A 26,680-nucleotide genomic window follows, 5' to 3' on the forward strand; every position below is an offset into this window, starting at 1 on the left:
TGTTTCTTTTAGCATATTTCTATTTCTATACTTAAAGTTCAAAATGAGAATGAGATAGGATAGTCAACCATAAAGAGAGTGAATAAGTTAGAGGTGTAATCAGTTGGCTTACCATAACACCTTTTTTGTTAACAACATATTTAAGGAAATGTTTCGATTTTACAATCATTGTTGTACCCATATTTGGGAATGTCGTCTTTGTTTAGTAGTCTGGTCTTCGATTTTTCAATGAATAGAGATATATTGAATGTGTGAAGTTTGAGATTTGTATTCGTTAACCCTTATATTGCTAACCACAGTCGAGAATGTTCTCGGATTGAATAATTTTTTCATGTTTATTATGAAGGATTATGGAAAGTTAATGTATATATGACCCTTCCAAGAGGAAACAAAAATGGAGTAACAATAATAATAGGAAAAAGAAATCAATAATTGTTATCAATGATCATGTTTATTTCCAGCACCTGATTCTTGGTAAACCCCACTATGCCCTATATGCAAAATTGCAAATTACAGTAACAAAAAAAAAATGAAGAAATGCTCTACTCGATTATGAAATTTCGGTTTTCATACTTGTTTATGTTTTTGATGGTGTTATTACCATAATATGCTATTTGAATGACTGTTTTGTGGATTCTTTCGACGAATTTTAACGACGAGTTGAAGAAGAAGACCGTCATAAGTTCGTAGTACTTGATGAATCACCTCCAATATGATGTACTGCTGCGGCTCTTTGAACTCTCATATCCAGATTGGACAAACATTCGATCATCTCATCACCTCCTGCATTAATGCGAATACTACATTTTCTCGATTAGTTAGGGATGAAAAGTGGAAGGAAAGGATGAAGGTGAGGTCTACTCTGGATAATGGTGTGTGTTGTGCTTTCTAAATGATAGAAAAGAAGTTACCTGGTGTCTTGGGGATATATTGCTGTGACTGTTCTCGATAGATGAACGATAACCTCCTGATGTATGGTAGCCTCCTCCGGTGCTACCGAACATTAAGCTATGCATATTGTCTTCTGCAAGTTCTCTCAATCTGTTCAGCTCAGGTAAGACAACCTTCCCGAGATCTGGCCGATCTTTTCTCCTTAACTCAGCACATTGAAGTGCAATTTTGGCAAAAACTAATGCCTCTTCAACGGGCCAATCAGTCACGGCAGGGTCCAATATCTGAGCAAACTGTCCCTTCTCAATGGCCCGTTCGACATGGTGAGTTAGGCCCATTGGTGGCCTCCCTGTTATTATTTGCAGAAGCATAATACCTAAGGAGTAGACATCAGATTTAATACCAAGCATTCCTGTCTGTTGGTATTCCGGATCGATATAGCAAAATGTTCCAGCAGTAGATGTCATTCGGTATTGAGTCACAGTATCAGCCACGGTTGGAGGGACTAGTCGAGCCAACCCTACATCACTAATCTTGCTTACATAGTTTCGGTCTAGCAAAATGTTGCCTGGTTTAAGATCGCGATGTACTAGAGGCTCCGGTTTGGTCTGGTGTAGGAAGAGCAAGCTCGTCGCAATCTCTGCTGAAATTCTGAACCTTAGTTGCCAAGAGAGAATCGGTTTATTATCCCTTTGGAAGAGACAGTCATCTAAGCTCCCATTAGCCATGTATTCGTATACTAGACAACCGTACTCTGGGCAGGCACCTAGAAGGAGAACCATGTTGGGATGCCGAATACAGCTCAGTACTTCAATCTGTACATAATGTAGTTTTGTGAAGAATGATAGTTCGTTAGAAATTCATTTTGAAGGAAAAATTTTAGCGGGTAGGTTTTGTTTATCGGTCCAAGATTACCTCCTGTTGAAACTGTGACCTTCCTTGAGCTGCATCTGCTCGTAACACTTTAATGGCAACTTCTGTATGATCTAGATGGCATTTATATACTGGCCCATAACCTCCTTCTCCAATCTTCCGAGATTCAGCAAAACAATCTGTTGCTTCTTCAATCTCCTCAATCGTGTATCTCCTGTACCTCACACTTGAATGTGCTAGTGTACTATATCCCGTTTTCTCCTCTGTTTCTTTCAAAGCCTTTGTTTCTGCAGTCAGTCTCTTCTGCGCTTCTAGCTCTGCTATCCTCTTTGCTGCTTCAGTCGCCTCTATGGCTACCTTGTATTTGGCTCTTTCCTTTTGTGCAAGTGCTACAGCAGCTTCTTCAGACAGTCTTGCCTCTTGTAATTTTTTCTCTTCCTCCATTTTCCACCGACTAAGCTCCATTGCCTGTGTAAACGCCAAATTCAAGTTGTAACAAACAAATTCTTTTAAGGGAAGGAACGGAGAGAACTTTCTTTGGTCAAATAGGATCTCTATGCTTCAACTCCCTATGTAACGTTTGCACAGTTTGTATAGGGAGCTCAAACTAAAAGACATCGATATGTCTTTTTGCCCAAGACCAACAGGGAATTGGGTTTCCGCCCCAATTTCCTGCTTTTGTGTACCTAAAAACTGCGAACAAATATTTTGTGGCTGCCTGCTGATAGTAAGTGATATAGTGCTAGTACCTTCTGCTTTGCAGTCAGTGCTTCTTTGCATGCCGTACTATACATGTCCATTGTTTGCTTAAGCTCCAATTTTAATCTCCTCATCTCTGCCTCAACATCATCCTACGAATTTCAACAATCAATCAATAGATAGAAATTCATGGAGTCATTTGCCTCTGTATTGCAGAAAGAAAAACATTCAACTTCAACCTCATTCTGAATTCGCTTACCATGTTCGATGAGGATGATGACAACCTGCTGCTGTCTTGTGACACCATAGAGAAATCACTCATATACTGGGCATCTGCAGTCTTGAGGCCTGATCTCGTTGACTCAAAGCTCCTTCTACTTTCTATGTCAGAGCTGTTTGATAATCTTGGTGGAGTTCGTCCTGATGAATCAAAACTATCATACAGCGAAGGGAACATTCTATCAGTACTGGGCCTCCCAGAGCTGACAAATGATATATCAGTATCTGGAACTGAAAGTTCCCCATATGATCTATTGTTGTATCCCCTCCCACCTATCCTGCTGAATGGTGATCTGTTTCGAATTATCAAGATTAGATTGCTGTCTAAACAACTATGGAGCTTCTTCTATAAATAAGTCAGCTACTACTTGAAATTATGACTTACTTGATCGGTTCCATATCTTCCTGGAAGCTACGTTTCTCAATTGGTGATGTTGTGCCAGCTGCAGATGAAAATTCAGATAATTTGTTAATTCATTAAAGGAAGTCAGTACGGAAAGATATGTCATTCGTAAGAGACAAACATTTTGGATTACTATTGCGAGGGACACGATTTTCGGTCATCTCAGGTCTCGAGATCTCTTGGTTCTGCACTTGAGGTCGAGCACGGGGCACACTTGGAGCGGCTCTTGTGGCAGTTCTAACAGATGAGACCTTTCCTTTGGAGATAACATAGACAGTACAGAAATCTGGAGCTGTTTTTGAGACGTTTGTCGGAACATCTGCATGCTTAAATGTTCTGTCAAACATAATATATAAAATCATTAAGTTTCCGTAGAAAATATTAAGTATGATTTCGCTAAACGTGGAGCATTTAGAATTTTAGAATGTTCCAATTATAAATCATGCATGACCCATATAAATCACCAAGGTGTCAGCATATATAAGACACAACTGCATCTACTGAACGTGGAGCATTCAGAAAAATCTAGTACATAAAGATGAACTCGGGGGTTCAGTGTGGGGTTGGCTCGGGCTACCCTGATCCTGACCCAATTCACGACCTACTCTGGTCGATCAACCTATCCGAACAAGTTAGGCGAAAATACAACAATAAATTTAACATCTTCAATCTTGGAAGCAATTAGTCTTACAACATTCTCTCTGGTTGTGACTATGATAAAGCACGGAGTACTTCACCTGAGAAAAGAATTCCTTGATGCAGCGCCAAGTACCAAGGCATCGATCCCCGAGTGGGCAACATACTCTGTTAAAGATTTTGCTATATCCACATCTTCAAGTACAACATCCTGACATTTAATCTTCACCCATATGAAAGAAAAGTGTATGTAAGTCAGATTTTCTGTCTTTTCCTTCTAATTTTGTCTACTGAAAGCAGAATTCTTTCTGTAAAAGAAAAGTTAACAACTACACAAAGGTTGAGTCCTTACATCTTTTCGCGAACAAAAGCAACGAAATGGAAGAAAAATTTCCTTGTATATATCATTTTGTTGTTTAAATGGTGATGTAATGGTATCATCTGATCCTGCAAAGACAAGATATATAGAACATGATATCATGGGTATAGTATTACAGATTATTATGACCTAAAAAAGAGAGACTTACGAGGAATAGGAGCAGAGGAAAGTTTAGTTTTGACATGGATTAAAGTAACTGTGGAACCCTTGATGAGAAGATGTTCAATAGCCCATTTGAGAGCATATTGACTGCTTTTATCTTTATCTACTGCTACTGCTATTGATCCATTTCCTTCTCTTTTCTCTTCATCTACTTTTGGCATCCACATCTATCTCCGATGACGATTCCCGACCACGACAACGACGATTGATTATGTCTATCTATCTATATATATATATAGAGAGAGATTGAAGATTCAATATGAATATTAAAGTTTAACAGATCTGTGTTCTTCTCGATGATTCTGTTTCTTCTCTCTCTCTCTCTCTACTTGTTCTTCTTCGTCTTCTTGGTAGGGAGAAAGATTAACAAATTTTCTCCCCCTCTCATTTTGTGTTTTTCTCTCTCTCTCTATTGATCTTTCTCTCTCTAAGTTTCTAACTATATTTAGGTTTTCTATTTTCTTTCTTTCATAACTGAATCAACCAAGAGACGTACACACGTTTTCTCTCACTACCGATCAAACTCCCGGGTATTTTCTCTCTCTCTCTCTCTTCTCAATACCTAATTTTCGCGCTATAATCCTATTTGGTAGAAAAAATGGGTGCCAATGGCTTGATGAGACAAATTTTGCAAACAACCTCATCAATTTATCTTTTTTTCTTTTTGAGAAATTCACTACGGTCTATGTTAGTCAGTCGTTACGAAGCATTGATGCATTATAAAAATGTGATGGGCACGATAACCGCCTAATTTAAACCATAATGAAAGAGGCCAAAGCTCGACAACATGAAAGAAACCTAAAACCCTATAAATCTTTATATATACGCAAGTTTGATTAGACTTATAATAAGGAAATGGGTGCCAATGGCTTGATGAGACAAATTTTGCAAACAACCTCGCTATCACCTCATCAATTTATCTTTTTTTCTTTTTGAGAAATTCACTACGGTCTATGTTAGTCAGTCGTTACGAAGTATTGATGCATTATAAAAATGTGATGGGCACGATAACCACCTAATTTAAACCATAATGAAAGAGGCCAAAGCTCGACAACATGAAAGAGACCTAAATCCCTATAAATCTTTATATATACGCAAGTTTGATTAGACTTATAATAAGGAAATAACCGTCTAATTTAAATCATAATGAAAGAGACTTAAAGCCCAACAACATGAAAGAGGCCTAAAGCCCTATAAATCTTTATATATACACAAGTTTGATTAGACTTGTAATAAGGAAATTACATAATGGAGTGCATAAAAACATTAGACAAACGAAAAAACTAAAATGAAAAGCTCGCAACAACCCACAATTACTCAATTCTAGAATTGATGCAGTTTACACACCTTTATGATAAATGACTGTGGGGACCTCCTTAGAAGGTTTGACCACGGTCGAACCCCGACAATTGTAGGTGCCCCCCGTTCGGACTGACCAGTCCGAGTCCGAGAGCATGGTCTCGCACTGGCCCAGTCCGAAAAGACTCGGACTGTTCAGCCCGATAGGACCTTCGGACTTGGCCAAATCCGGATCCCTATTTTGGACTTCGGACTGACTAGTTCGGTGGACGACCATGGTCGATTTTCCCAAATCTCACAAAATTCTAGGATTTCTTTTTTGTTGATTCTTCCATCTAGGACTTTTTCATCTCCAAATCTAGGGTTGTATTTTTCATCCATCTAAGGTTTCTTCATCCTCTCAACAAAACAAAACCTAAAGATTAATGGTTTTTGTTGGTTTAACGTTTGATTAATTTTGAGATTGGAAAATTGAAAGAGAAAGTAGAGAGAGAAAAAACGGTAACAAACAAGAGAAGAAGAAGAATAATTGAGTAAAAGCTAAAATGAAAAGCTCGCATCAACCCACTATATACGCAAGTTTGATTAGACGTTTATTCCTGTTTTAAAATACAACCTTGTATTTGGTTTGAAAAATAGATGTTAATGGAAAAGAATAGTGATATCAAAAGAATAAGAGATTAAAGAATCACTGAGTCGAGTAATCTTTGTCCTTAAGACAATTTAGACTCTGTAACTTGGACCAACAGACTAGGTGTTTGTCTCCCATAATAAAACGTTAGTTTATAGAGGCTCAATGGCATGTCTATTTTTCGATAGTTTATTGAACTGTGAGTTAGCAATACAAACTTCTGGCGAACTAAGTGATTGCGGAACTCTAATGCTTCTGCTACGAATGCTACAATGTTGTTATTTTTTATTTGGGGAACTAGTTTGGTACATATAGGAAGTGAACAGACACAAGTCATATTACTGTGTCTGTCTCCAACGACCACACTATCTCCACTGTTTGATCTCCAACAACCTTATGTGAGTAGACGTCCTTTATTTGGACCGCTAGATTCTAATCGCCCCAATTGTCTGACCATCATATTTGTTTTATTCGATCTCCATCTATCCACCATCGTATTAGATCTCAACTCTGAAAAGATAAGTGTTCCAATCGAACCTCGCGAGTTGTGACACTAAAGCGCCCACATTGTGCAGTGTTGTGGGTTTCTTAAGTCACTACCCCAATATATATGGACAAGCTATTATTAGTAGACGAAAGAGAAGCTACAGAGGCGTTTCATGCAGTTTAATGGATCATGGCCAGCAATTACAGGAAGGTGGTTATTAAAGGTCACAATTGAATGTGACTCAAAGAGGATATTGATAGAATGAATGTGAAGATTTTAAACTTCCACTACACAACAAATCATATTTCGGAAAGCATGAGATCTTTCAAATCTTCTTTTGCTAATATCTCTTTTCTTCAGGTAAATAGACTACGAAACGAAGTAGCGGATGTTCTAGCTAAGAAAGCTACTCTGTATGGCGATGAACTTCTTTGGCAGAATCTTATTCCCAGTTTCACGAGACACTTTCGTAAGATACTGACTCCGTGAATGAATGATTGTCTTTTCAGGGAAAAAAACATCGATAACCACCAACACAATAACAACATTGTTGTATCATACAAATCTTACACGTGACAAAAAAATCATATCATATACGTCGTAGATACGTAATCATCCTAGTAATAATAACCTCAACTGAATAGGAATATTTTGGTATCCCATGTAACCGATGCCGTGAATAATTGTCAAATAGCTAGTAATCATCTTCCCGAGGTTTTGTTTAAAGTTTTTTATTTTTATTTTTGGGTAACAATCTAAAAAAACGTTGCTAAAAACCTTCTACCTTTTTAGTGAAATAGGAGGTAAACGAGCCTATCTCGTTTTTGGTCTATTTTTTCTTTGAAAACTCGTTTCCCGTTTTCCGTCAATTAAAATGAAACACCAAATACCCGCGACGGACTTATAAAAAGGTCTTGAGTCTTAATTGTTTCTTTTACTTTCTCTCACTAAAAATTCTCTCTCTATCTAAATATTATTATTATTTTTAATCTAACCTCGAGATTATCAGCCCCCAAAAAATCCCCAATTGAGTTTGAGATTGACGTGTTTTCTTCAACTCTGATTTGTCATCCCCCGATTCGAATTCGTTGATACTACTAATTTAATCGCAGCTCCGATCGGGTAATTACAGCTTCAATTTGCTCTAGTTAATCTGGTTTTCAGGTTCGTTTCATTTTATTTAATGGTTCGATTATTAGGGTTTCAGTTTTACTCACCCAATTTTGAAATTTCTCTATTTTGTTTACTCAAATTAAGTAAATGCCTTTTATGTTTGATTAACTATTTTGGGGTTTTTTTTTTTTTTTTTTGTTTTAGATTCAGTCAGACAGTTCTGAAATAAGTTTTTATTTTTCTTTGCTGTTTTTTGTTTCAGTGATTAATTTATCAGACTTCAAGTGTTGGTTAAGTGTGTATTACTTGAGGAAGATAATTGTTTAATAGTTGGTGGGAAGGAGATCACTGTGCTCTGTCTTGGTTTGGCAAAGGTAAATCAATGCCCTATTTTTGTAACATTATAATCTTCGATTTTGTGTTTGTTGAATAGCAGAATTTGTTGTTACTTACCATCATTTTGAGATCATATTTCTTCCTCAGTTGTCATTGTTTCGGTACTTGTTTAGGACCAAATGTCATTATTATTGACTAGTTCAACTATTGCCCTCTCTTAACAAAAAAAAAAAAAAATCTATTGCCCTGATTCCTTGTTATTGATTTAGACCCACTTATCTAATTGATCGAGAATGCAATGACGAGAATGCATTATTTGTAGAAATATTGTGAGTCTGTGACCAAGGTCACAAGTTGAATACTAAGGTTAATCTGGCTAGTCTTTCTTAGACATGGCTTCAAATTCTACCGTCTAGTTCACTTCCTGATCTTCTTAAATGTGCTTAAGGATTTACTTATGCCACGTTGAATTCATTAAATTTTGCTGCGTTTTTCTTCAGATAGTTGGATATGTAATGGAGCACAATGGGACTTTAGCGAAGAGTTTCCTTTGCATCATAGATTTTGGTCATTGAGGTCTCAATGGTGGAATTGCCAAACCCTGTCTCTACCTCTTTAAAGTGTAGCATACAAAGTAAAAATGCAAGCTCAGACCTATATGTCAGGACAGATTTCAGGGCAAGTTCCCAACCAAGCAAGCTCTCAATTACTGGGTGTATCTGCTCATAGTGGTGGTTCTCTAGCTCCCCAGATGCAAAATCTGGGAGGTCTCCGTAGTAACTCCGACATGGATCAGGAGTATCAGATGAAACACCAATTTATTCGGCAGAAAATGTAAGGTTTAACTAATATTTACATTGGTCATTTTTAAGGTTTCTAATTATTAATGTGAGTTTTGCATCCTTGCGATGCATGCTTGTAAGTTGTAACTATAGTCCACTCGTTGGTCGATTGAACAAATAAATTATTTGATGCAGGGAGATTTTCAGAAGATTTTCTGAAAATCTTATATATCATCAAATAGGTTATTTTAGTAGTTTCCTATTTTTTTAGTAGAGAATTGTTAATTTTAGTAATTTTATATTTTTAGGAAACCTTCTAGGTTTCAGATTCTAGTATTTTATTTATTTAGAAGTTGTTATTAGTATATGATTAGGTTTAGGAAACTAGTATTTTATTTATTAGAAATTGTTAATTAGAGTCTGTTTAGGTTTAGGAAAACTCTAATGTCTATATAAAGGGGATTCAGTAGTTGTTTTATTCATTCAATTCAATCAATAAAATTTCAGTATTTTAGTATTACTTCTTATACTTTCGGTTCTATAGTCTTTAGACGGAGTTCTAAGACTTTTTCTGAGTTTTAAAAGTTTTAGACGGAGTTCTAATTCTTTTCCGGAGATTTCCGCTGCGTCAGTTGGCATCAAGAGCGAGGATTTGCCTGGTTCGATATCATCTACGCGAAGATCACTTTAGAACACATCGATGGATTTGCCAAAGATGCATCTAAAGTTGGTTTAAAAAAAAAAAAAAGAATCAGATTATTATTAGTATTCTCTATTTTGTTATCAATCACTCAATATGGAGAATTACTATCATGGTAACAGTTTTTCAGTTCAAGTGTACCCACGTAGAGAGTATAATGAGTATAAGATCAACGAAGAAATACCAATTTTCGACGGGTATTCAACTATTGAAGAGTTTTTCGATTGGCTAGATAAGGTCGAACGACATGTCACTAATAAGTGTGCTACTATTCTCAATGAGCAGGTAGTTAAAATCATTGTTTATAGACTTAGAGGTAGTGCTGCAGATTGGTGGGATCAATTACAACTTCTAAGGAAGAGACAAGGAAGGGCTCCAATTCAGAGTTGGCCGTCTATGAAAGAGAACTTGAAGGAGTGGTTCTTACCTCCTGATTATCAACAACACTTGTTAAGGATATACCAAAACTGTAGACAAGGGTTGCGTTCAGTGAGTGCGTACTATGAGGAGTTTTCAAAATTGGCTCAAAGAAACAATATGGAGAGCATTATAGAATATGAAGATGTTGTAGCAAATCGATTTTTAAGCGGATTAAAATTTAGTTTGCGAGAAAAAGTGGGGATAGCTACAGTATGGACTATTCAGGAGGCGTACAACTTAGCCCTAAAAATTGAAGCTCAGGAACGGGAATATAGGAAGTTTGGATTTCGGAGGGAAGAACAACCTCACTTAAACATTAAAAAGGTAAAAATAGCTCCCGTAGAGAATGTTGAACCACCACAAATTGTGAGCACAGAAAATTCAAGTAATATTACTCACGAATCAAAATCTAACATTATTGTGTTCACGGATAAGTCTCCTACTATCAATTTACACGATGAAGGATTTGTTTCTGAAGAAGTTGGTCAGAAAATTGAGTCAATTGAAGTCGTTCAAGACGTTGTTCAAGAAATTGAGTCAGTTGTTAACAAAATTGAGTTAAAAGAAGTTGTTCAGGAAATTGAGACAAAGAACGTTGTTCAGGAAATTGAAGTGGTTCAGAAAATTGAATCAAAGGAAGTTGATTCAAAAGAAGAACTTCGCAAGTTAGACTTTGATCCAATTAAAATTCCTTCATACGAAGATCCATTCTCAGAATTATGCGAATCTCAAATTGTTTCAAATGGATTGACAAGTAATTTTATTCGAAAGTCTTCATCGAAGTTCATAATTTTCAATCACTATACTCATGATCTGTACAAGTTTATTTTTGGGCTGAAAAGTGAGTTTGGGTCAAATTACAAATATGGACCGAAAATATTCTATGTCATAATAAAATCGTCAGTCAAATCTGAAAGTTTGGTAATTCCTATGCATAGTTCACGAGAAGGATATATCAAGGGAGTATCAATCAAGATAACATTCAAGTCAATCAATAAACTCGAGGCGAGTTTCTTTGAAGTGGAGGAGACTGATGCAGGGAGATTTTCAGAAGATTTTCTGAAAATCTTATATATCATCAAATAGGTTATTTTAGTAGTTTCCTATTTTTTTAGTAGAGAATTGTTAATTTTAGTAATTTTATATTTTTAGGAAACCTTCTAGGTTTCAGATTCTAGTATTTTATTTATTTAGAAGTTGTTATTAGTATATGATTAGGTTTAGGAAACTAGTATTTTATTTATTAGAAATTGTTAATTAGAGTCTGTTTAGGTTTAGGAAAACTCTAATGTCTATATAAAGGGGATTCAGTAGTTGTTTTATTCATTCAATTCAATCAATAAAATTTCAGTATTTTAGTATTACTTCTTATACTTTCGGTTCTATAGTCTTTAGACGGAGTTCTAAGACTTTTTCTGAGTTTTAAAAGTTTTAGACGGAGTTCTAATTCTTTTCCGGAGATTTCCGCTGCGTCATTATTATTTTTGGCAACTTGGTTTTGCTCGGAGTAGTAGCAAAATCTTGTGAAATCTAACCAAAACTTGCTGCTAAGTCTAGGCTACCTAATTAATAGGTTAGTGAGATTCCAATTTCATAGAACTCGTAACTGCATGAATTATATGCTATTTAATCTGTCTCGGCCGAGAATCTCGTGTCTCGGCTGGGTCTCGGACCCCTTACGAGACGAGACTTGGCCAAACTACCGAGTTAGGATTTGATTGAGTTTCTCGTCCATCTCGTCCGATCCAAACCGAGACAAACCTACTTGACTCGGCCGAACAACAACTTTAAATATTTTTGGACTTCTTTTTAGAAGTTATAAATCCTAATTGCACACTAACAATTTATTACCTTCTTAACTACTTATTCTATTCCCAATCAATCTGAGATAATCAGCAATAATATAGTATAGATATTTTAGGTCTTTTGCCTTATAAAAACTTTGAAAGTTTACAAAAGGTTTAGAAAGTTAGATACTACTCTAAAGTAGTACAAACTAAGATTAAGAACTACGAAGAAGTGAAGAACACAAGAAGATTCAAATAAAAGAAGGTGATTCCACAAATCGGATGAAAGAAGAATCGAAGGTTATATTTTAGGTCTTGGTGCGGGAACATATTGTACCTGCTGTCTCGGCCAAGTTTCTCGTCATGACTCGGTCTCGGCCTTCCGCCTGACCGAGATTGAGACATAGATTATATGAGAAAATGGCATGTCTACAAGGATTTGCTTGGAACTTAAACTAACTTGAGCAGTAATTAACAAACTAGCAATGTGAACACTCAAATTCTTAGGGTATTAACTAGTAAGGATTATGCAAAAGTAAATTAAAGGGAATAAGATGTTCAAAGATACGAGAAGAAAAGCCTAGGATGTCGGAGTCCGCCAGTAACATTGATAATTTTAATTTAAAGTCAATGATCAATTACTCTATTGGCGACTCCTTTCCAAAGCTAACAACTTGATTTACGTGGCCGTATTTCTTTTGTTTGGAAGTTTTGGTTTCACAAACCAAATCAAATTAATAACTTGCGTGCCCCTTCCAAAGCTGGGCATTCACAAATTGGCCACTCCTTTTTTGCTGAATTGCTGAGATGTCATGGTGACACCATGATGGACTTATATTACTGAACCCAATGTTTAAAACACATTCAAGGCGTACACCTTAAGGTGCACCTTGAGGGGTGGCGGTCACCTGATGCCTCAAGGTGTACGCATTTGGACCCGAGAATAGTGTGCATCTGAAGTCACCTATTATTTTCGAATTGCTGGACAACATAAAAATATTAAAATTTTTATTGAACACTTAAGACTTTAAATTATGGTAGTAAAGTAGAAAAACTATTTTATGTTTTTAAAGAATTGATGTCGTATTCCTTAGGAATTTTTTTTTACGCCTCGAGGCACCGCCTCGCCTTGTGAGGGTGTATTGCCTTGAGGTGTAAAAACGTATTTTAAAACATCGACTGAACCCAGTCACCTGCATAAAAGAATATGGGTTTCTCCTGCTTTACTTTACTTCGCATATCATCATATCCTCCAGCATTTTTGGGTGTTCCATGCAAAACTCATTTAAAGCAACTAATTTAATACGAATTTAAAAGTTAACGTACAAAGGTTAGAGACCAAGATGTAGTACTTGCTTACTCATCACTTGGCTAGGCTACTGCATTTGGATTTGAAATATACTGATGTGCTCTTCAGAATTGTTTATCACTCTGTCCATCGTTATATAGAATGTCACATGGAGGACATCATAGATAGCACTAATGACATACACTTGGTTTTGGCTAAGTCCATTTTTCTAGCCATTGAATTATTTTTCTGGGATCATCGTTTTTTATTCCTTGAAATGCTATATCTTCTAAAACCTGTCACATAGTGAATTTTGTAATGATTGATATCAATTTATTTGTTTCATTTATTAATTTCAATTACTGTTCAACTCTTTCAAGTTACCGTCTTTTCCAACAACGGCAACCTAATCCAGAAATGATTCCAAGGATCAAAGATACGGTAACCCGCGTGGAGCAACTTCTATACAGAAATGCTGGCTCAAAGGTTTGAATGTTTCATGCGTCAATTCCTTGTCTCTATGTAAACCATCTATATTGCAAACTTTTCCTTGATGACTTTTAGAAGTTTTTTAAAGAGCATGCAGCTTGGAAGAAATATATCTTGTTAAAATCACTTGCTTTTGGCTCACTAAGGCTAACTTGTTTAGGATTGTTCGTATATTTTTCACTTGATAATAGGCCCATGACTCTCAGTCTTCTGTTTCACCAATATGGATATGTTTAAAATTGTTTTCTTATTAAACGATGACTTTTACGATGTTGTTAATTTATTTTCACTATAGGAGGAGTACGTGAACATGGAAACATTTGAGCAGCGATTTCTTACTGTGATCAGATATTTGCAAAGTGTAAACCAGAGCCAAAAGTTAGCTCGCCCTACTTCTTCTTCCTCACCAGTTGGTACAATGATACCAACCCCTGGTATGGGAAACACTGGGAACTTTAACTCAACAATTCCATCTTCTGCGTCCGATCCAATGATTGTGTCAGCTGGTGTCAATAACGTACACCATAATACTGCCAAAACTGGCCAAATATTGCCAACCACCAACAGTTCTAGTGGTTCAATGCATGGTAGCTCCTTCAAGACGTCTAATGGTAATTTAAACAATATGTAATTCTGATAGCTCAATTCATCAGTTCAGGGTAATAAAATTTCGTTTTGCAGGATCCTTAACTAATGGCTATGAACAATCACTTGGTGGTACGTCCTTTGGATCTGGTGGGACCAACATGATTCAGTCAGTGATGGCACCAAGAATTCCAGGTCAGATGGTTCCTACTCCAGGAATGAGCAACACCCAGTCTTCCATTAATTCAGAAACTTCTAATAGTGGACGTGGATTTTCTGGAGTTGAATCAGCAATGATATCACAAGTAAGACGTTCAAATCAAATTGGTAGTCAAAACCGCCGCATGTTGCAAAACCTTGGAGGTCAAGCAAGCACTGTAACAGCATCTAACTTGCAGCAAAAGGATCCTCCTTACGGTTTTCCAAATGGGACTTTAAATGGTGGGTTAGGTTTGATTGGCGGTAACATGATGATGAGTGGTCCTGCATCATCTGATAGCTATCTGACTGGGTCAGCCTATGGGAACTCGCCGATGTCTGTACCTCAACGCGGCGATCAGCAACAACAGCTAATGCCGAGTAAGCTCACTCTTTTTCTCAGTCTCTTGTTTCAAAGCATCTGTTTGAAGTACTTTAGTTCCCATATAAACTGAAGAGATTTTCTTTTTCTTTAATCATCTGTAATACAGCGATATCCCAACAAATGATGCCGCTAAAAAGTGATGGATATAGTATGAACTCTGATGATTTGTCTGGATCAAGGAACTTATATCGTACTGTAACGTCTATTAGATCTTCAGTGGATAACCAAAACATGAATCCTGTGAGCATGCAGTCAAATACAAATACTAACTCCTTGATGATTAATCAAGCTAATTTGCACGCAGCGAAGCAGAATGCTGATGGAAAGCCTCAAATGCTTGATCATTCATGTAAGACGAGTTCCCAATCACCCCATGATCAACAATATCTTTCAAATTTTCAGCAGCACACATTTCACCAGAACCATAATCTTCAGCAACAACTATTTGTTCAAAACCAGCAAAAGCAGCAAAGTAATCATCATAATCAACTTTTGTTAGAAAATGATTCTTCAAGACAATCCCAACTAGCTCCTCATTTAGGAAGTCAAGTAGTGCCTGAGCATGTAATGGAGTTTCGCAATGAAGTCCTGCACTCTGAAGATGCTGAACAATTTGAACTCTCTGAGCTACAACATCAGAACAGGGTTGCTGAAGAACATCATAGAAGTACTCAAATGCCAAGTCACCAATTCGGAGCGAATAATTTTCCCGTTTCATTTCCATCACAGACCTCTCAGCATATTCACCAGATGCTCCAACCTCAAGATCTGGCTGCGGAGCCTCAAAATATTTTTGCTTGCTTCGGTGGTGAATCACAACCACAAGGCCAGTGTCATCCTCAGCTGCAAGAAAAGTTTATCACAGTAGAGCAGTCATCAAACGAGCAGCATATCCAAAACGGGGTTTGCCAACAAATATCAGAACAAGATGCAGTGGAGCAGCCACATTTATCTTCAGAAGGATCTATTGCGAGCCAAACTGCACTTCCAAGCAACACCTTGATGCCCCAAGCATCAACCGTTGCAGCAGGTGCCTGTAACAGCACAAACCCTGAGAAGCAGTTTCTTGACCAACGAAGGTGGCTTTTGTTCTTGTATCATGCTCGTAACTGTTCAGCTCCTGAAGGAAAATGTGCAGTACGTAATTGTACTATTGCACAGAAGTTGTTAAAGCACATGTCAAGGTGCAATATAGATCAATGCCCACATCAGCGCTGCCATTCTACCAGGAGATTGATTCAGCATTTTAGGAGTTGTCGGGATCTAAATTGTCCGCTCTGTATTCCGCTCCGTAGATATATTGAGGAACATCGTAAAGCACGCACTCTTGCTCTCTCTGACACTGGTCCAACAAATTCCATGAACGGAATGCGGAAATCCCTTAATGCCGGAGATGGTGGTAGGTTAACAGCAAAGGCTAGTATTTCAATTGCTGAAACTTCAGAAGATTTACAGCCTTCATTGAAACGCATGAAGATGGATCATCCATCTCATTCTCTTGGTCCCAGTGTTGAATGTTCTCCTATGCAAAGAGCTGCTATAGACCAAAGTTTAGTAACCCATGATGAACAACCCAACATATCTCAACATTCTGATATGCAAATGGCTTCCATATCAAAGTTTATGGAGGACAAGAATGAACACTCTGCAACTGGTAGTAGTACGGATGTCAATGATGTCAAGACAGATGAATCTGTTGATATTGACATAAAAAGGCCTGTGGATGGACCTATTATTTCCAGTGAGCCTGTTAATCTTTGTAAGCAAGAAAGCATGAACGCTGAGGAAAGATTTGATCAGAGTAAGCAAGAAAGTGCTTCAGTACCTGAGGAAAATGCAGCAGGAAAATCTGGCAAGCCAAAAGTGAAGGGTGTTTCTTTGATGGAACTTTTCACTCCTGAGCAGATAAGAGAGCATATTGTGGGTCTCAGGCAGTGGGTTGGTCAGGTCAGGACATATTTGTACTTCCTTATACTTGCATCAAGTACATTTCCTATATATCTAAATCGTCTCATGTACACCATAGATGCAGTATATAGCTATAATTATTTAGTGGCAGAATACCTCCTCTAAAATTGAGCATGATCGAGGTTTCCATTTGGGAGATCATGATGTGCATTGACTACCTTGATAAACCAGTAGACCTAGCAGACGCAATTGAAAGGAAATTGTTCATTGGTTGAGAAACAGTTTCTTAAGAATGGATGCAAAACAAATTAGAACTAAACTGGTTACTGGAAGAAAGTTTTTTGGGTTGGTGATGCAGGAAAAAAAAGGAGGGAAAAGGTGGATATATTGTGAAACTAAACACCATTAAGGTTTTATTTTGATATCAAAGGCATTGAAAGATAAGAAAATGTCAAGGTATAGAAAGATAAAGTACTAATGTTGCACCAATAGGGGTTTGGACTCCTAGAAACCTGACACCTGGGCAAAAAAACTTGAAAATAGGTAAACTGCTAATATGTTAGAATCATTACACGTAAGTAGTAATCACCGGTAGTGACTTTCGGCATCAGAACTAGGGCAAGTTTGCATAACACAAACTTAAGAGTTGGAATAGTGGCTCAAACTTTTCTGTAAATTTGTTCATCTCCCTTAGTTCAGATGATACCCGTATCCTGTAGACTAGATGAACTTCCATAACTTAATGAGACAAGAACTAACTCCTTGACTTCACAAAACATTAAACCCATCTGAGAATTTTGCATAACTTTCCAAGTCCACAATGAAATGACTCACATATTCCATCACTTTTTAGAACTCTTGACTGTGGATCTTAACCACCCTATGAACTCAATGCCTCAGAACTGTAGCTAAACATTGTAGAATACTAATGCCCCTATCTATGATTGGCCTTCATTATGTAAACATCCAAGTTGGGCTCCTCATCTAGAATATACCAAATAATGCCCTTGATATCCTCTTATGACGCCTTTGATCTTTTTCTGCGGGTTGTGGACACCGTTCTCTATCCATTTTATTTTTCAAATTTAATCAGAGAAGTTGAAGTTATGTTGTACTTTGAGGGTGTTTTCATATTTTAGTACCATTAAGTGGAATATTCTGTAAATTATGTACAATTGAACGATAATAAAGTTTCCTCCTTTCCTCTGTGATGACCACTGAGTTCAAATTCACTTTTCCTTCAAAATTTTCTGTTTGCAGAGTAAAGCGAAGGCCGAAAAGAACCAAGCAATGGAGCATTCTATGGATGTAAACTCTTGTCAGTTGTGTGCGGTGGAGAAACTTGCTTTTGAACCTCCACCTATCTATTGCACACCATGTGGTGCTCGAATAAAACGAAACGCAACATTTCATACCATGGGAAGTGGTGATACACGGCATTACTTTTGCACTCCTTGCTATAATGAGGCTCGTGGAGACCACATAGAGGTTGATGGAGCTCTTATTCCAAAGATAAGGCTGGAAAAGAAGAGAAATAATGAGGAAACTGAAGAAGGGGTAGGTGTTATTTCCATTTAATTTTTCTTTTTATGCTCTCAACTGGCCATGACTTTGGTCACAATTCTATGTTTATATGCAGTGGGTTCAATGCGATAAATGTGAACTCTGGCAACATCAGATATGTGCCCTCTTTAATGCTCGAAGGAATGATGGTGGGCAAGCTGAATATACTTGTCCTAATTGCTACATGGTAGAGGTTGAAAGAGGAGATAGAATGCCCTTGCCACAATCTTCTGTTCTTGGTGCAAAAGATTTGCCAAGAACTATCCTCAGTGATTTCATAGAACACCGTCTGTTCCGGCGTTTAAAGCAAGAGAAACAAGAAAGGGCGTTTCTTCTTGGGAAGAGCACTGATGAGGTGATCTATTTGAATTTATGTTGCAACTATATGATTATTGTGAACCTAGCAAAAATCCATGGTAGGAAAATTGGCTCCCTAGCAATTGAGGTTTTCCAAATGTCTATTTCTGAACTTGGAAGTTGATCTCTGTTAATGGAGCATTTGACATACAGTATATGCTTTCTGACATTGTCATTATAAACTTTGCATAAATCATGGTAGGGAAAATGGTTTTCTCAAAGAGTTAATGTTCCAGCTGTCCATTCCTCGAACTTAAAACATGTCAGCTAATTGTAGTTGGTATTTCCAGATCCTTGGAGCTGAAGCACTTGTAGTCAGAGTTGTATCATCAGTTGACAAAAAGTTGGAAGTGAAGCAACGCTTTCTAGAAATTTTTCAAGAAGTTAACTATCCATCAGATTTCCCTTATAAATCCAAGGTGTGAATGAGTTAGAGCTTTCTTTTTGTTAATTGTAATTGTAATTTGGTGAGATATGTGTGTACTCTATTATGTCTGGAAGAAACTTTGATGTCTATAGGAGTCGTAGACTCACAGGAATGTTTAAAAAACTTTTAAGGCGAACTCTTCGAGGCGTGCCTGAAGGCGAGGCAGTTACATGATGCCTCGAGACATACGTATTTCAACTCGAGAATGAAACATGTGCATCTGAAGTCACTTGTTATTTTTGAGTTGTTTGGTAACACAAAAAGATTAGTTTTTTTGTTTATTAAACACTTCCCACTTTATCTTATGGTAGTAAAGTAGAAAACTATGTTATATTGTTACATAATTGATATCATTTTCCTTACAAACAATAGTTTACGGCTTTAAGGCATCGAGGCGCATGCGTCGAGGCACCGCCTCGCCCTGTAAGAGCAAACCGTCTTGAGGCGTAAAATTTTATTTTAAAACATTATAAGTTACGGCTATAGAAAGAAGTAGAAAATGAAAAAGAGATAGATTAATTGCCTGATAATATATTGTACTGTGTTTCGTGCAGGTTATTCTACTGTTTCAGAAGATTGAAGGTGTAGAAGTGTGCCTTTTTGGCATGTATGTCCAAGAATTCGGTTCAGAATCTCAATACCCCAACCAACGCCGTGTGTATCTTTCGTATCTGGATTCTGTCAAATACTTCAGGCCTGATATTAAAACAGCTACAGGAGAGGCTCTCCGGACATATGTTTATCATGAAATTCTGGTACTAATTTGTTTTTTCTACTCACACTGCAAGTTTGATTAGTTTTATCTCCATGTTATTCAGTCTGATACTTGAAGTTTTGTTGTTTCTAATTTTTTTAGAACAATTTGGAGCTAATAAAAATAGTGACATTTATACATATTGTGCTTCTCTTCCAGATTGGGTACCTCGAATATTGCAAGAACCGGGGGTTCACAAGCTGCTACATATGGGCTTGCCCTCCATTGAAGGGTGAAGATTATATTTTATATTGCCATCCCGAAATCCAAAAAACACCTAAATCGGATAAACTTCGGGAGTGGTGAGCTAAATAATCTTTGTTATCTTTTTTAGTAATAGTTGCTACAACTCTTCCCTCTTTGACTTCACTAATACCTCTCTGGTAATAATTGTGCATTTCTTCATGTAGGTATCTGTCTATGCTACGGAAGGCTTCCAAGGAGAGTATTGTGGTTGAACTCACTAATTTATATGACCATTTTTTCGTATCTAATGGTGAATGTAAGGCTAAGGTAACCGCAGCTCGATTGCCGTATTTTGATGGTGACTACTGGCCTGGTGCCGCCGAGGATATGATCAATCAAATCCAACAAGAACAAGATGGTACAAAACAACAAAAGAAAGGAAAGACAAAAATTACTATTTCAAAAAGGGCTCTAAAAGCTGCTGGTCAGACCGATCTCTCTGCGAACGCCTCAAAAGATTTTCTCTTAATGCACAAAGTAATATTTATTTTCAATTTGAATCGTTATAGTTCTTTTTGTATGAGTTCTATTAGTTCATACCTTTTTTTTTTACTTTGCTATTAATCCAACATTTTCAACATATTTATCATTTACAGCTTGGTGAGACCATCAGCCCGATGAAGGAAGATTTTATCATGGTACACTTGCAACATTCGTGCAGTCATTGTTGTCATTTAATGGTATCTGGAAATCGATGGGTGTGCAAGCAATGCAAAAAATTCCAACTTTGTGACAAGTAAGAAATCTGTAAACAGAACTATCTATTTATATGCTTGAACTACCTTTTGCACTTCTTACGATGTTTCTTATAAATTAAAATTTGTTGAATCAGATTTTAAATTACTTATTTATTTTGCTAGCAACTAGGACGTGTAGATGGCTATTATTTATTTCCTGGAAAAATACAAAGGGGAATGATGTGAACTTGTAAGCGAAAGCAAGATAGGGAGGTTATTATTGTTTATGATAGCAAAGTCCAAGGAATTAAATATCGAAATGTTTCGGTCGAAAAGACCGAAATAATTCCATTTCCATGCGTACCGAAATTTCCACCGAAAGTGAAATTTAACTAAGTTTCCATTAACAATGCCTTGTCAAGGAAATAAATTTGAAATATTTCGGTCGAAATGACCGAAATATTTCCATTTCTGTGTCTACTGAAATTTCCACCGAAACCGAAATTCCATTTCTTGACAAATTCTAATAGAAACTCGAACAAGAAAGTAAATTCTTCACTAAACTATAACATTTATTTATAGTAATATTAGTTCCTTAATGTGATGGGCTTTTAAAGTCTAATTAGAATTGGAGAAACTTACCAAAGCTATGGATAAAATCAAATCTAATAGTAAGAATAAGATAGAAAAGAAAATAGAAGTGAAGAGAGAAAGTGAGAAACTTATTATGTAAGGGATCTTTTCCCAATTCGCGTCATCCACCTTCCTTTCGAAGAAACTTTATCCTCGAACTTTGCTTTTGTATCTACTTTCAATGCTCAAATGATCTGTTATTTGTGTCACCAAATGTCCGAAATCTTCGATGAGAACTTCCTCGAACCTCGGATTTGTAGTACGTGCAAGAAAAGGAACTTCAAATTGGATACTCCAAATTTCCTTTAAACAAATGTGTTTTAGGTTGTAAAATCTTCCCTATACACATCGAAGAGTAAACATATCGTTGTTGCAACGATTGTGTAGTTTTACCACTATCAACTCGTGTGGGTTCTTTCAGTAAGATGAAGGAAGTTGTGATGGCTGAAAGATGATGCCGACGGGTTGTGGCATATGCAAAAAGCTCTTCTCTAATATCTTGAATATTTGCCGTGGGACTTCCACAGGTATTCCGTTCTGTTGCTACGTCATCGTACTCTTGAGGTGTTTCAATTACACGTTTCTCTTCATCTTCTTTGTACTCATCAAAAATAGGAAGTACTCAATGTCAAATGATTTATTTTTTGATGCGCTAGGAGAAAGAGTATTACAGGTGTATTCAATTTGTGATTTTGTGAATGCTTGATATTAAACTCTTGAACCCTATTCTGGAGGGTTTGACCTCTCTATCCATCTCCATGAACACTTGTCGAAGCTTGACATGGGTATGACTATTGAAGTTTTGTTGGCATTTCTCTCATCTCTCTGGTGCTCAATGTCGGCAGTCTTCCACAAGGTCTCTCTATTTTTACCACATTGTCTTACTCGGGGTTTTTACCTTTCTATCCATCTCCATGAACACTTGTCGAAGCTTGACATGGGTAAGACTATTGAAGTTTTGCAAGCATTTCTCTTATCTCTCTGGTGCTTAACACCTAAATAAATCGAAATGCTAAGCTTAAAAGAGGCAAAAGTTTCAACTACATTGAACGAACTCTTAAGCAAACTTGAAAAAAAGTACTGAAAACTAAAAAAATCAAAAATGAACTCAAAAGTCAAGCCTGCTCCAATCGGCTTGATACATGCACTTATAGGAGATAGTGTTCCTCTTTCCTATCACTTTATAACTCCGTATGGTGTTAATAAGAGGAGTTAGAGTGAAAGATTCGCGAGGTGTGACATCTCATTGTATCCGAGGAATCAAGGATTTGCTGGGAATTCCGGATAGAAGAAGGGGCAGATCTAAATATGGTGCGGGAAAACTTAATGCATGTAGAATAAGATCCGTAAAGAAAAAGGAAACTAAATCTAATCCTAAAGCAGATTCCTAATTAAAACAGAAAAGTTTAATCTGAACTAATCCTAAATAACATTCAAAACGATAAAATAATGATTACAAAACTATCTAAACCTTTATCTTATTGTCGTCTCGGTTCACATCACCTACTGTTGCTCAGTAAGGTGAGAAAGAGATATATTTCTTGATCCACGTGCAATAGGCTTCTCGAAGCAGTCACAAAGAGCATAGTTTTGATATTCAGCCAAGCTTTTTAATATTCACCAGTGATGATTAGAAACTAATGGTCTTTTCGGTTTTGTTCTTCAACCTTGTTGCAGGTGCTATGATTCTGAGCAAAAGGTTGAGGAGAGAGAGAAGCACCCGATCAACAGTAGGGATAAACATTCATTTCATCCAGTAAGTTTTCTTTTAATACCATTCCATGTTTTCTGGGTTCTTGAATAGTAACTTATCTTGAGCTTAATGGTCATGGAAATCTTTAATGCAAGGAATGTTTATGCAGATTGAGATAAGAGATGTGCCGGTGGATACCAAAGATCCAGATGATATTTTAGAAAGTGAATTCTTTGACACCAGACAGGCATTTCTGAGTCTTTGTCAAGGAAATCATTATCAGTACGATACTTTACGTCGGGCAAAGCATTCATCAATGATGGTTCTATATCATCTCCATAACCCAACTGCACCTGCTTTTGTCAGTAATTGTCACAGTTGTCTTCAAGAAATCGAAGCCGGTCAGGGGTGGCGCTGTGAAATCTGCCCTGACTATGATGTATGCAATGCTTGTTATCAGAAAGGTGTTGACCATCCTCATATGTTAACTAATCATCCATCGAGTGCGGAACGTGATGCACAAAATACGGAAGCGCGGCAAATAAGAGTTTCACAGGTAAATGGTTTTCCGTATATGAAGTTATGGTTTGTCAATGTTCGTATTTTGCTTTTACTTTTCCTATTTCACTTTGATAGAGGTCTACATCTTCGATATGCAAGCCCGTCAGCAATTTGATACTTAGATACGACTTTCTAGTAAATGCCAGTACCAAATCAAAACGTTGAGGCTAAATCACTCAATTAGTTGATGTTATAAAGGTTAGAGAACTTAGTTTAGAGATGAGAAATTGCTGATAATGGGAATTATTGTGGTATTAGATGTTGGTATCCGCTTATTTTCTTGCAAATATTATTCTTTTGTACAATTTGAATTAATACTGATTATGAAAGATATATAGAAGACCTCACATGCAGTATGTGGAAGGTGCAGAAAGGCTTTTGCAAGCCAAAATTAAATATTGCAATATATCAATTATGGCACCCAAGACAAAGTGAAGTCTAGAAAAGAACAAAGATTCGCCAATTTGTCCTCTCTACTCCAATGATGTAAATGAACTTGGACATCCTCAATAATCTTGTCAGTCCTTACTTTTACCCATTGAAAGTTGGCAGTGTTCCTTTCCTCCGAATGGCCCATATTCTAGCATGTGGGGTCATCTTTCATAATTTCCTGCCTTGCTTAGGGAGATGCAACTGGTCATATTGTTGGAATGCTATATGGGTTCTCTGAGGGACACCATGCAATCTGGAAGCTTGCCGCGAAGATGTGCCACAGGGAAGCTGCTACCTCATAATGAAGGGAAAGATGAGGGTCTTCGGGTTCCATTTTACGTAAGCTGCATCTGTTAGGTCTATTAGATCCGCTCTTTATCAACTGATCTTCCATGGGGAGTTTATCAAGGATAGCACAGCCCAAATGGAAAAAAAAATCTACTTGGGATGTTCTTCTCCATAGTTTGTTGATGTAGTTGCTTGGCTCCACTGTCTCGTTATTGAGTCTTCAATAGCAGTTCTGGACTGTTAAGGTTTCATCTTCTCTATTCGTCCAAGCTGAGTCCTCCTCACTTTTCAGCACAACAGGATTGATCAACTCAAGTAGGGATATTGCATCATCGATTTCCCAATCATTTAGATTTCACCTTAGATGAAGATTCCATGCTTGGTCATCCTGTTCAATATCCAAGTGTTCCAACAGCAGACCATCCTTCTTAAGAGCAATACTATAAAGGTTTTGCATTTGACAAGGCGATGGTCGAACACCAATAGTCATGACAGAATAGTTGCTTTTCCATCTCCTACCTTTCTTCTGATCCTTCCATCAAGCTTAGCTTTTTTATTCAAGTTCCCTCTCCAAAGTGAGCAGCTATACATGTTCTTGGTTTCTTGGTGTTCCTGTCACCAACTTCCTGCCCATACTTTCGCCAATTTCCTTCTCCGCAATGAAGTTTTCTCCTCAAATCTCTATAACCACTTTGAGATGGCTTCATTCATGGCTTTTATATTCTTAACGCCCAGACATTCCTACTTATGGGCAGTGGCGGGTCTATGTAAGGACTAAAGGGGTCTATAGCCTCCCCTCAACTTCGATAAATAAATATATGTATTTAATTAAAAAAAAAAGTAAAAAAGAAAATATTGAAATAGTATAACCGAGATGTTGTGGCATTTTCAACAATATCCAGGATACGAAGCAGAGCCCAAGTGTAATATAGAAAAGAATGTATGCCTGACAGACACAGAACCTGTGTAGGCATTTTCTGAAGTTTTTGCGACACGAGTGATTATCTGTGCTTGTTGTGTGAATGCACCAGTAAGACATGCATATACTGCAAAGATGATTTTATTTAACATGAAACGATTTATGTATTAGAATGGGAATACATATTTTATGAAATATTTTGGTGAGATTGAAATGTAGAACAATACAAAAGTTGCCATAAAATGATGAAATGAAGTTGGTTTGCTTTTGGCTGACTTACCCATATTTTGGTATCCATTATTGTTGGTATAAAAGAATAGTTTGGTTTATATAATAACATTTCACATAATCGGATGATCTTGTGCTGCAGCTGAGGAAAATGCTCGACCTTCTCATTCATGCTTCTCAATGTAAATTATCGCAATGCCAGTACCCGCATTGTCGGAAGGTTAAGGGGCTATTTCGCCATGGTATGCATTGCAAAACCCGTGCTTCTGGAGGTTGTCTTCTTTGTAAGAGAATGTGGTATCTCCTTCAACTTCATGCCCGTACTTGCAAAGAATCAGCATGTCGTGTCCCGCGTTGCAAGTGCGTACTCTCTCTCTCTCTCTCTCTCTATTATTTATTTGCGGATGTTATCCAAGTCCAACAACCCATTGTCTGAATGTTGTTTTCTTGTCATTTTCAACAGAGACTTAAAAGAACATTTGAAGAGGTTGAATCAACAAGCTGAGTCTCGACGTAGAGCTGCAGTGATGGAGATGATGAGACAACGAGCTGCCGAGGTTGCTGGAAACAATGGATGACATACCATCTTGTGTGTACATAATGGATGAGAGCATCTGAGAAACCAAACTGAGATAAGAGATTCCAAAGCTACTCCGAAAGAAAATCTGATTGTTACCAATCTCAATAGAATGTACATAAAAACTGCACATAAGTCGAAGGAGAAAAGACTTCAAAGATCTTTCAAATACATATGAAGTAGAGGGATTCATGTTCTAGAAGCTGCTCTTGGTTGGTAGGAGCTGCCGTCAGCAGTCTTCATTCAGTCGATAGAGTATCGTCCTTCCATATATATAGAGAGAGATCTGTCTTATTTGCTCCTCTGATGTTAGATTCATTGTATTTAAGTACCATCCTTCCTGTGGTTGGTGCACAACAATTTTCAAATTTGTGAAGTACTTGTAAAACAGAACTAAAAGTAGTTGTGTAATTTCTTATTGAATTCCATTCTTCTATCGTCTTATCAGAAACTAAGATGATATTACATACAATTGCATTGTGGTATCTAATGATTCACGCAATGAAACTAACTCCCCTCAGTTACACATACAGTATGTATACATTTTAGGTCGACCTCAGTCTTGAGTTCTACACTTCTACTGCAGTGATATAGG

The 26,680-nt window shown here is 37.1% G+C and overlaps 2 protein-coding genes across 8 annotated transcripts; one reads left to right on the plus strand and one right to left on the minus strand.

Annotated features, from left to right (window-relative positions):
• Positions 1-412: 412 nt before the first annotated feature.
• Positions 413-5,069, minus strand: LOC147540006 (U-box domain-containing protein 52-like). Of its 4 annotated transcripts, none has more exons than XM_086643389.1 (10): positions 4,309-5,069; positions 4,134-4,228; positions 3,883-4,004; positions 3,267-3,481; positions 3,128-3,185; positions 2,723-3,035; positions 2,514-2,615; positions 1,807-2,232; positions 912-1,706; positions 413-800 (listed from the first exon to the last, which is right to left on the minus strand). In XM_086643389.1, the coding sequence occupies exons 1-10, from the start codon at positions 4,487-4,489 to the stop codon at positions 789-791; spliced, it is 2,319 nt and encodes a 772-aa protein (XP_086499515.1). In that variant the 5' UTR covers positions 4,490-5,069; the 3' UTR covers positions 413-788. The 4 variants fall into 4 exon arrangements, with proteins under 4 accessions (XP_086499515.1, XP_086499513.1, XP_086499516.1 ...); XM_086643387.1 differs by having other exon boundaries at positions 413-783; positions 4,309-4,954; XM_086643390.1 differs by having other exon boundaries at positions 413-783; positions 3,279-3,481; positions 4,309-4,886.
• A 2,422-nt stretch (positions 5,070-7,491) lies between these two features.
• On the plus strand, positions 7,492-26,557 carry LOC147540007 (histone acetyltransferase HAC1-like). Of its 4 annotated transcripts, none has more exons than XM_086639334.1 (18): positions 7,492-7,903; positions 8,115-8,226; positions 8,689-9,022; positions 13,546-13,651; positions 13,950-14,265; positions 14,336-14,818; positions 14,929-16,769; positions 17,991-18,287; positions 18,370-18,648; positions 18,941-19,069; positions 19,632-19,832; positions 19,991-20,133; positions 20,242-20,554; positions 20,674-20,813; positions 23,065-23,143; positions 23,250-23,636; positions 25,651-25,868; positions 25,972-26,557. In XM_086639334.1, the coding sequence occupies exons 3-18, from the start codon at positions 8,829-8,831 to the stop codon at positions 26,084-26,086; spliced, it is 5,241 nt and encodes a 1,746-aa protein (XP_086495460.1). In that variant the 5' UTR covers positions 7,492-7,903; positions 8,115-8,226; positions 8,689-8,828; the 3' UTR covers positions 26,087-26,557. The 4 variants fall into 4 exon arrangements, with proteins under 4 accessions (XP_086495460.1, XP_086495462.1, XP_086495461.1 ...); XM_086639336.1 differs by having other exon boundaries at positions 7,539-7,903; positions 15,127-16,769; XM_086639335.1 differs by having other exon boundaries at positions 7,540-7,861.
• Positions 26,558-26,680: the final 123 nt, after the last annotated feature.

The sequence above is a fragment of the Eschscholzia californica genome, unplaced genomic scaffold (genome assembly GCF_041429995.1).
Source record: "Eschscholzia californica isolate CP2 unplaced genomic scaffold, dmEscCali1.0.p SCAF_5, whole genome shotgun sequence".
Taxonomy (NCBI): domain Eukaryota; kingdom Viridiplantae; phylum Streptophyta; class Magnoliopsida; order Ranunculales; family Papaveraceae; genus Eschscholzia; species Eschscholzia californica.

What these genes read in the sequence shown, in the direction of transcription:
- LOC147540006 (XM_086643387.1), bottom strand. Translation starts at nt 4,489, where the DNA reads ATGTGGATGCCAAAAGTAGATGAAGAGAAAAGAGAAGGAAATGGATCA. An exon ending in GCTTTTGTTCGCGAAAAGAT is followed by an intron (nt 4,005 to 4,133) that starts GTAAGGACTCAA and finishes ATATGGGTGAAG; the next exon opens with ATTAAATGTCAGGATGTTGT. An exon ending in GAAGATATGGAACCGATCAA is followed by an intron (nt 3,036 to 3,127) that starts GTAAGTCATAAT and finishes AATTCGAAACAG; the next exon opens with ATCACCATTCAGCAGGATAG.
- LOC147540007 (XM_086639334.1), top strand. Translation starts at nt 8,829, where the DNA reads ATGCAAGCTCAGACCTATATGTCAGGACAGATTTCAGGGCAAGTTCCC. An exon ending in TTGGGAAGAGCACTGATGAG is followed by an intron (nt 18,649 to 18,940) that starts GTGATCTATTTG and finishes TGGTATTTCCAG; the next exon opens with ATCCTTGGAGCTGAAGCACT. An exon ending in TCGGATAAACTTCGGGAGTG is followed by an intron (nt 20,134 to 20,241) that starts GTGAGCTAAATA and finishes TTCTTCATGTAG; the next exon opens with GTATCTGTCTATGCTACGGA.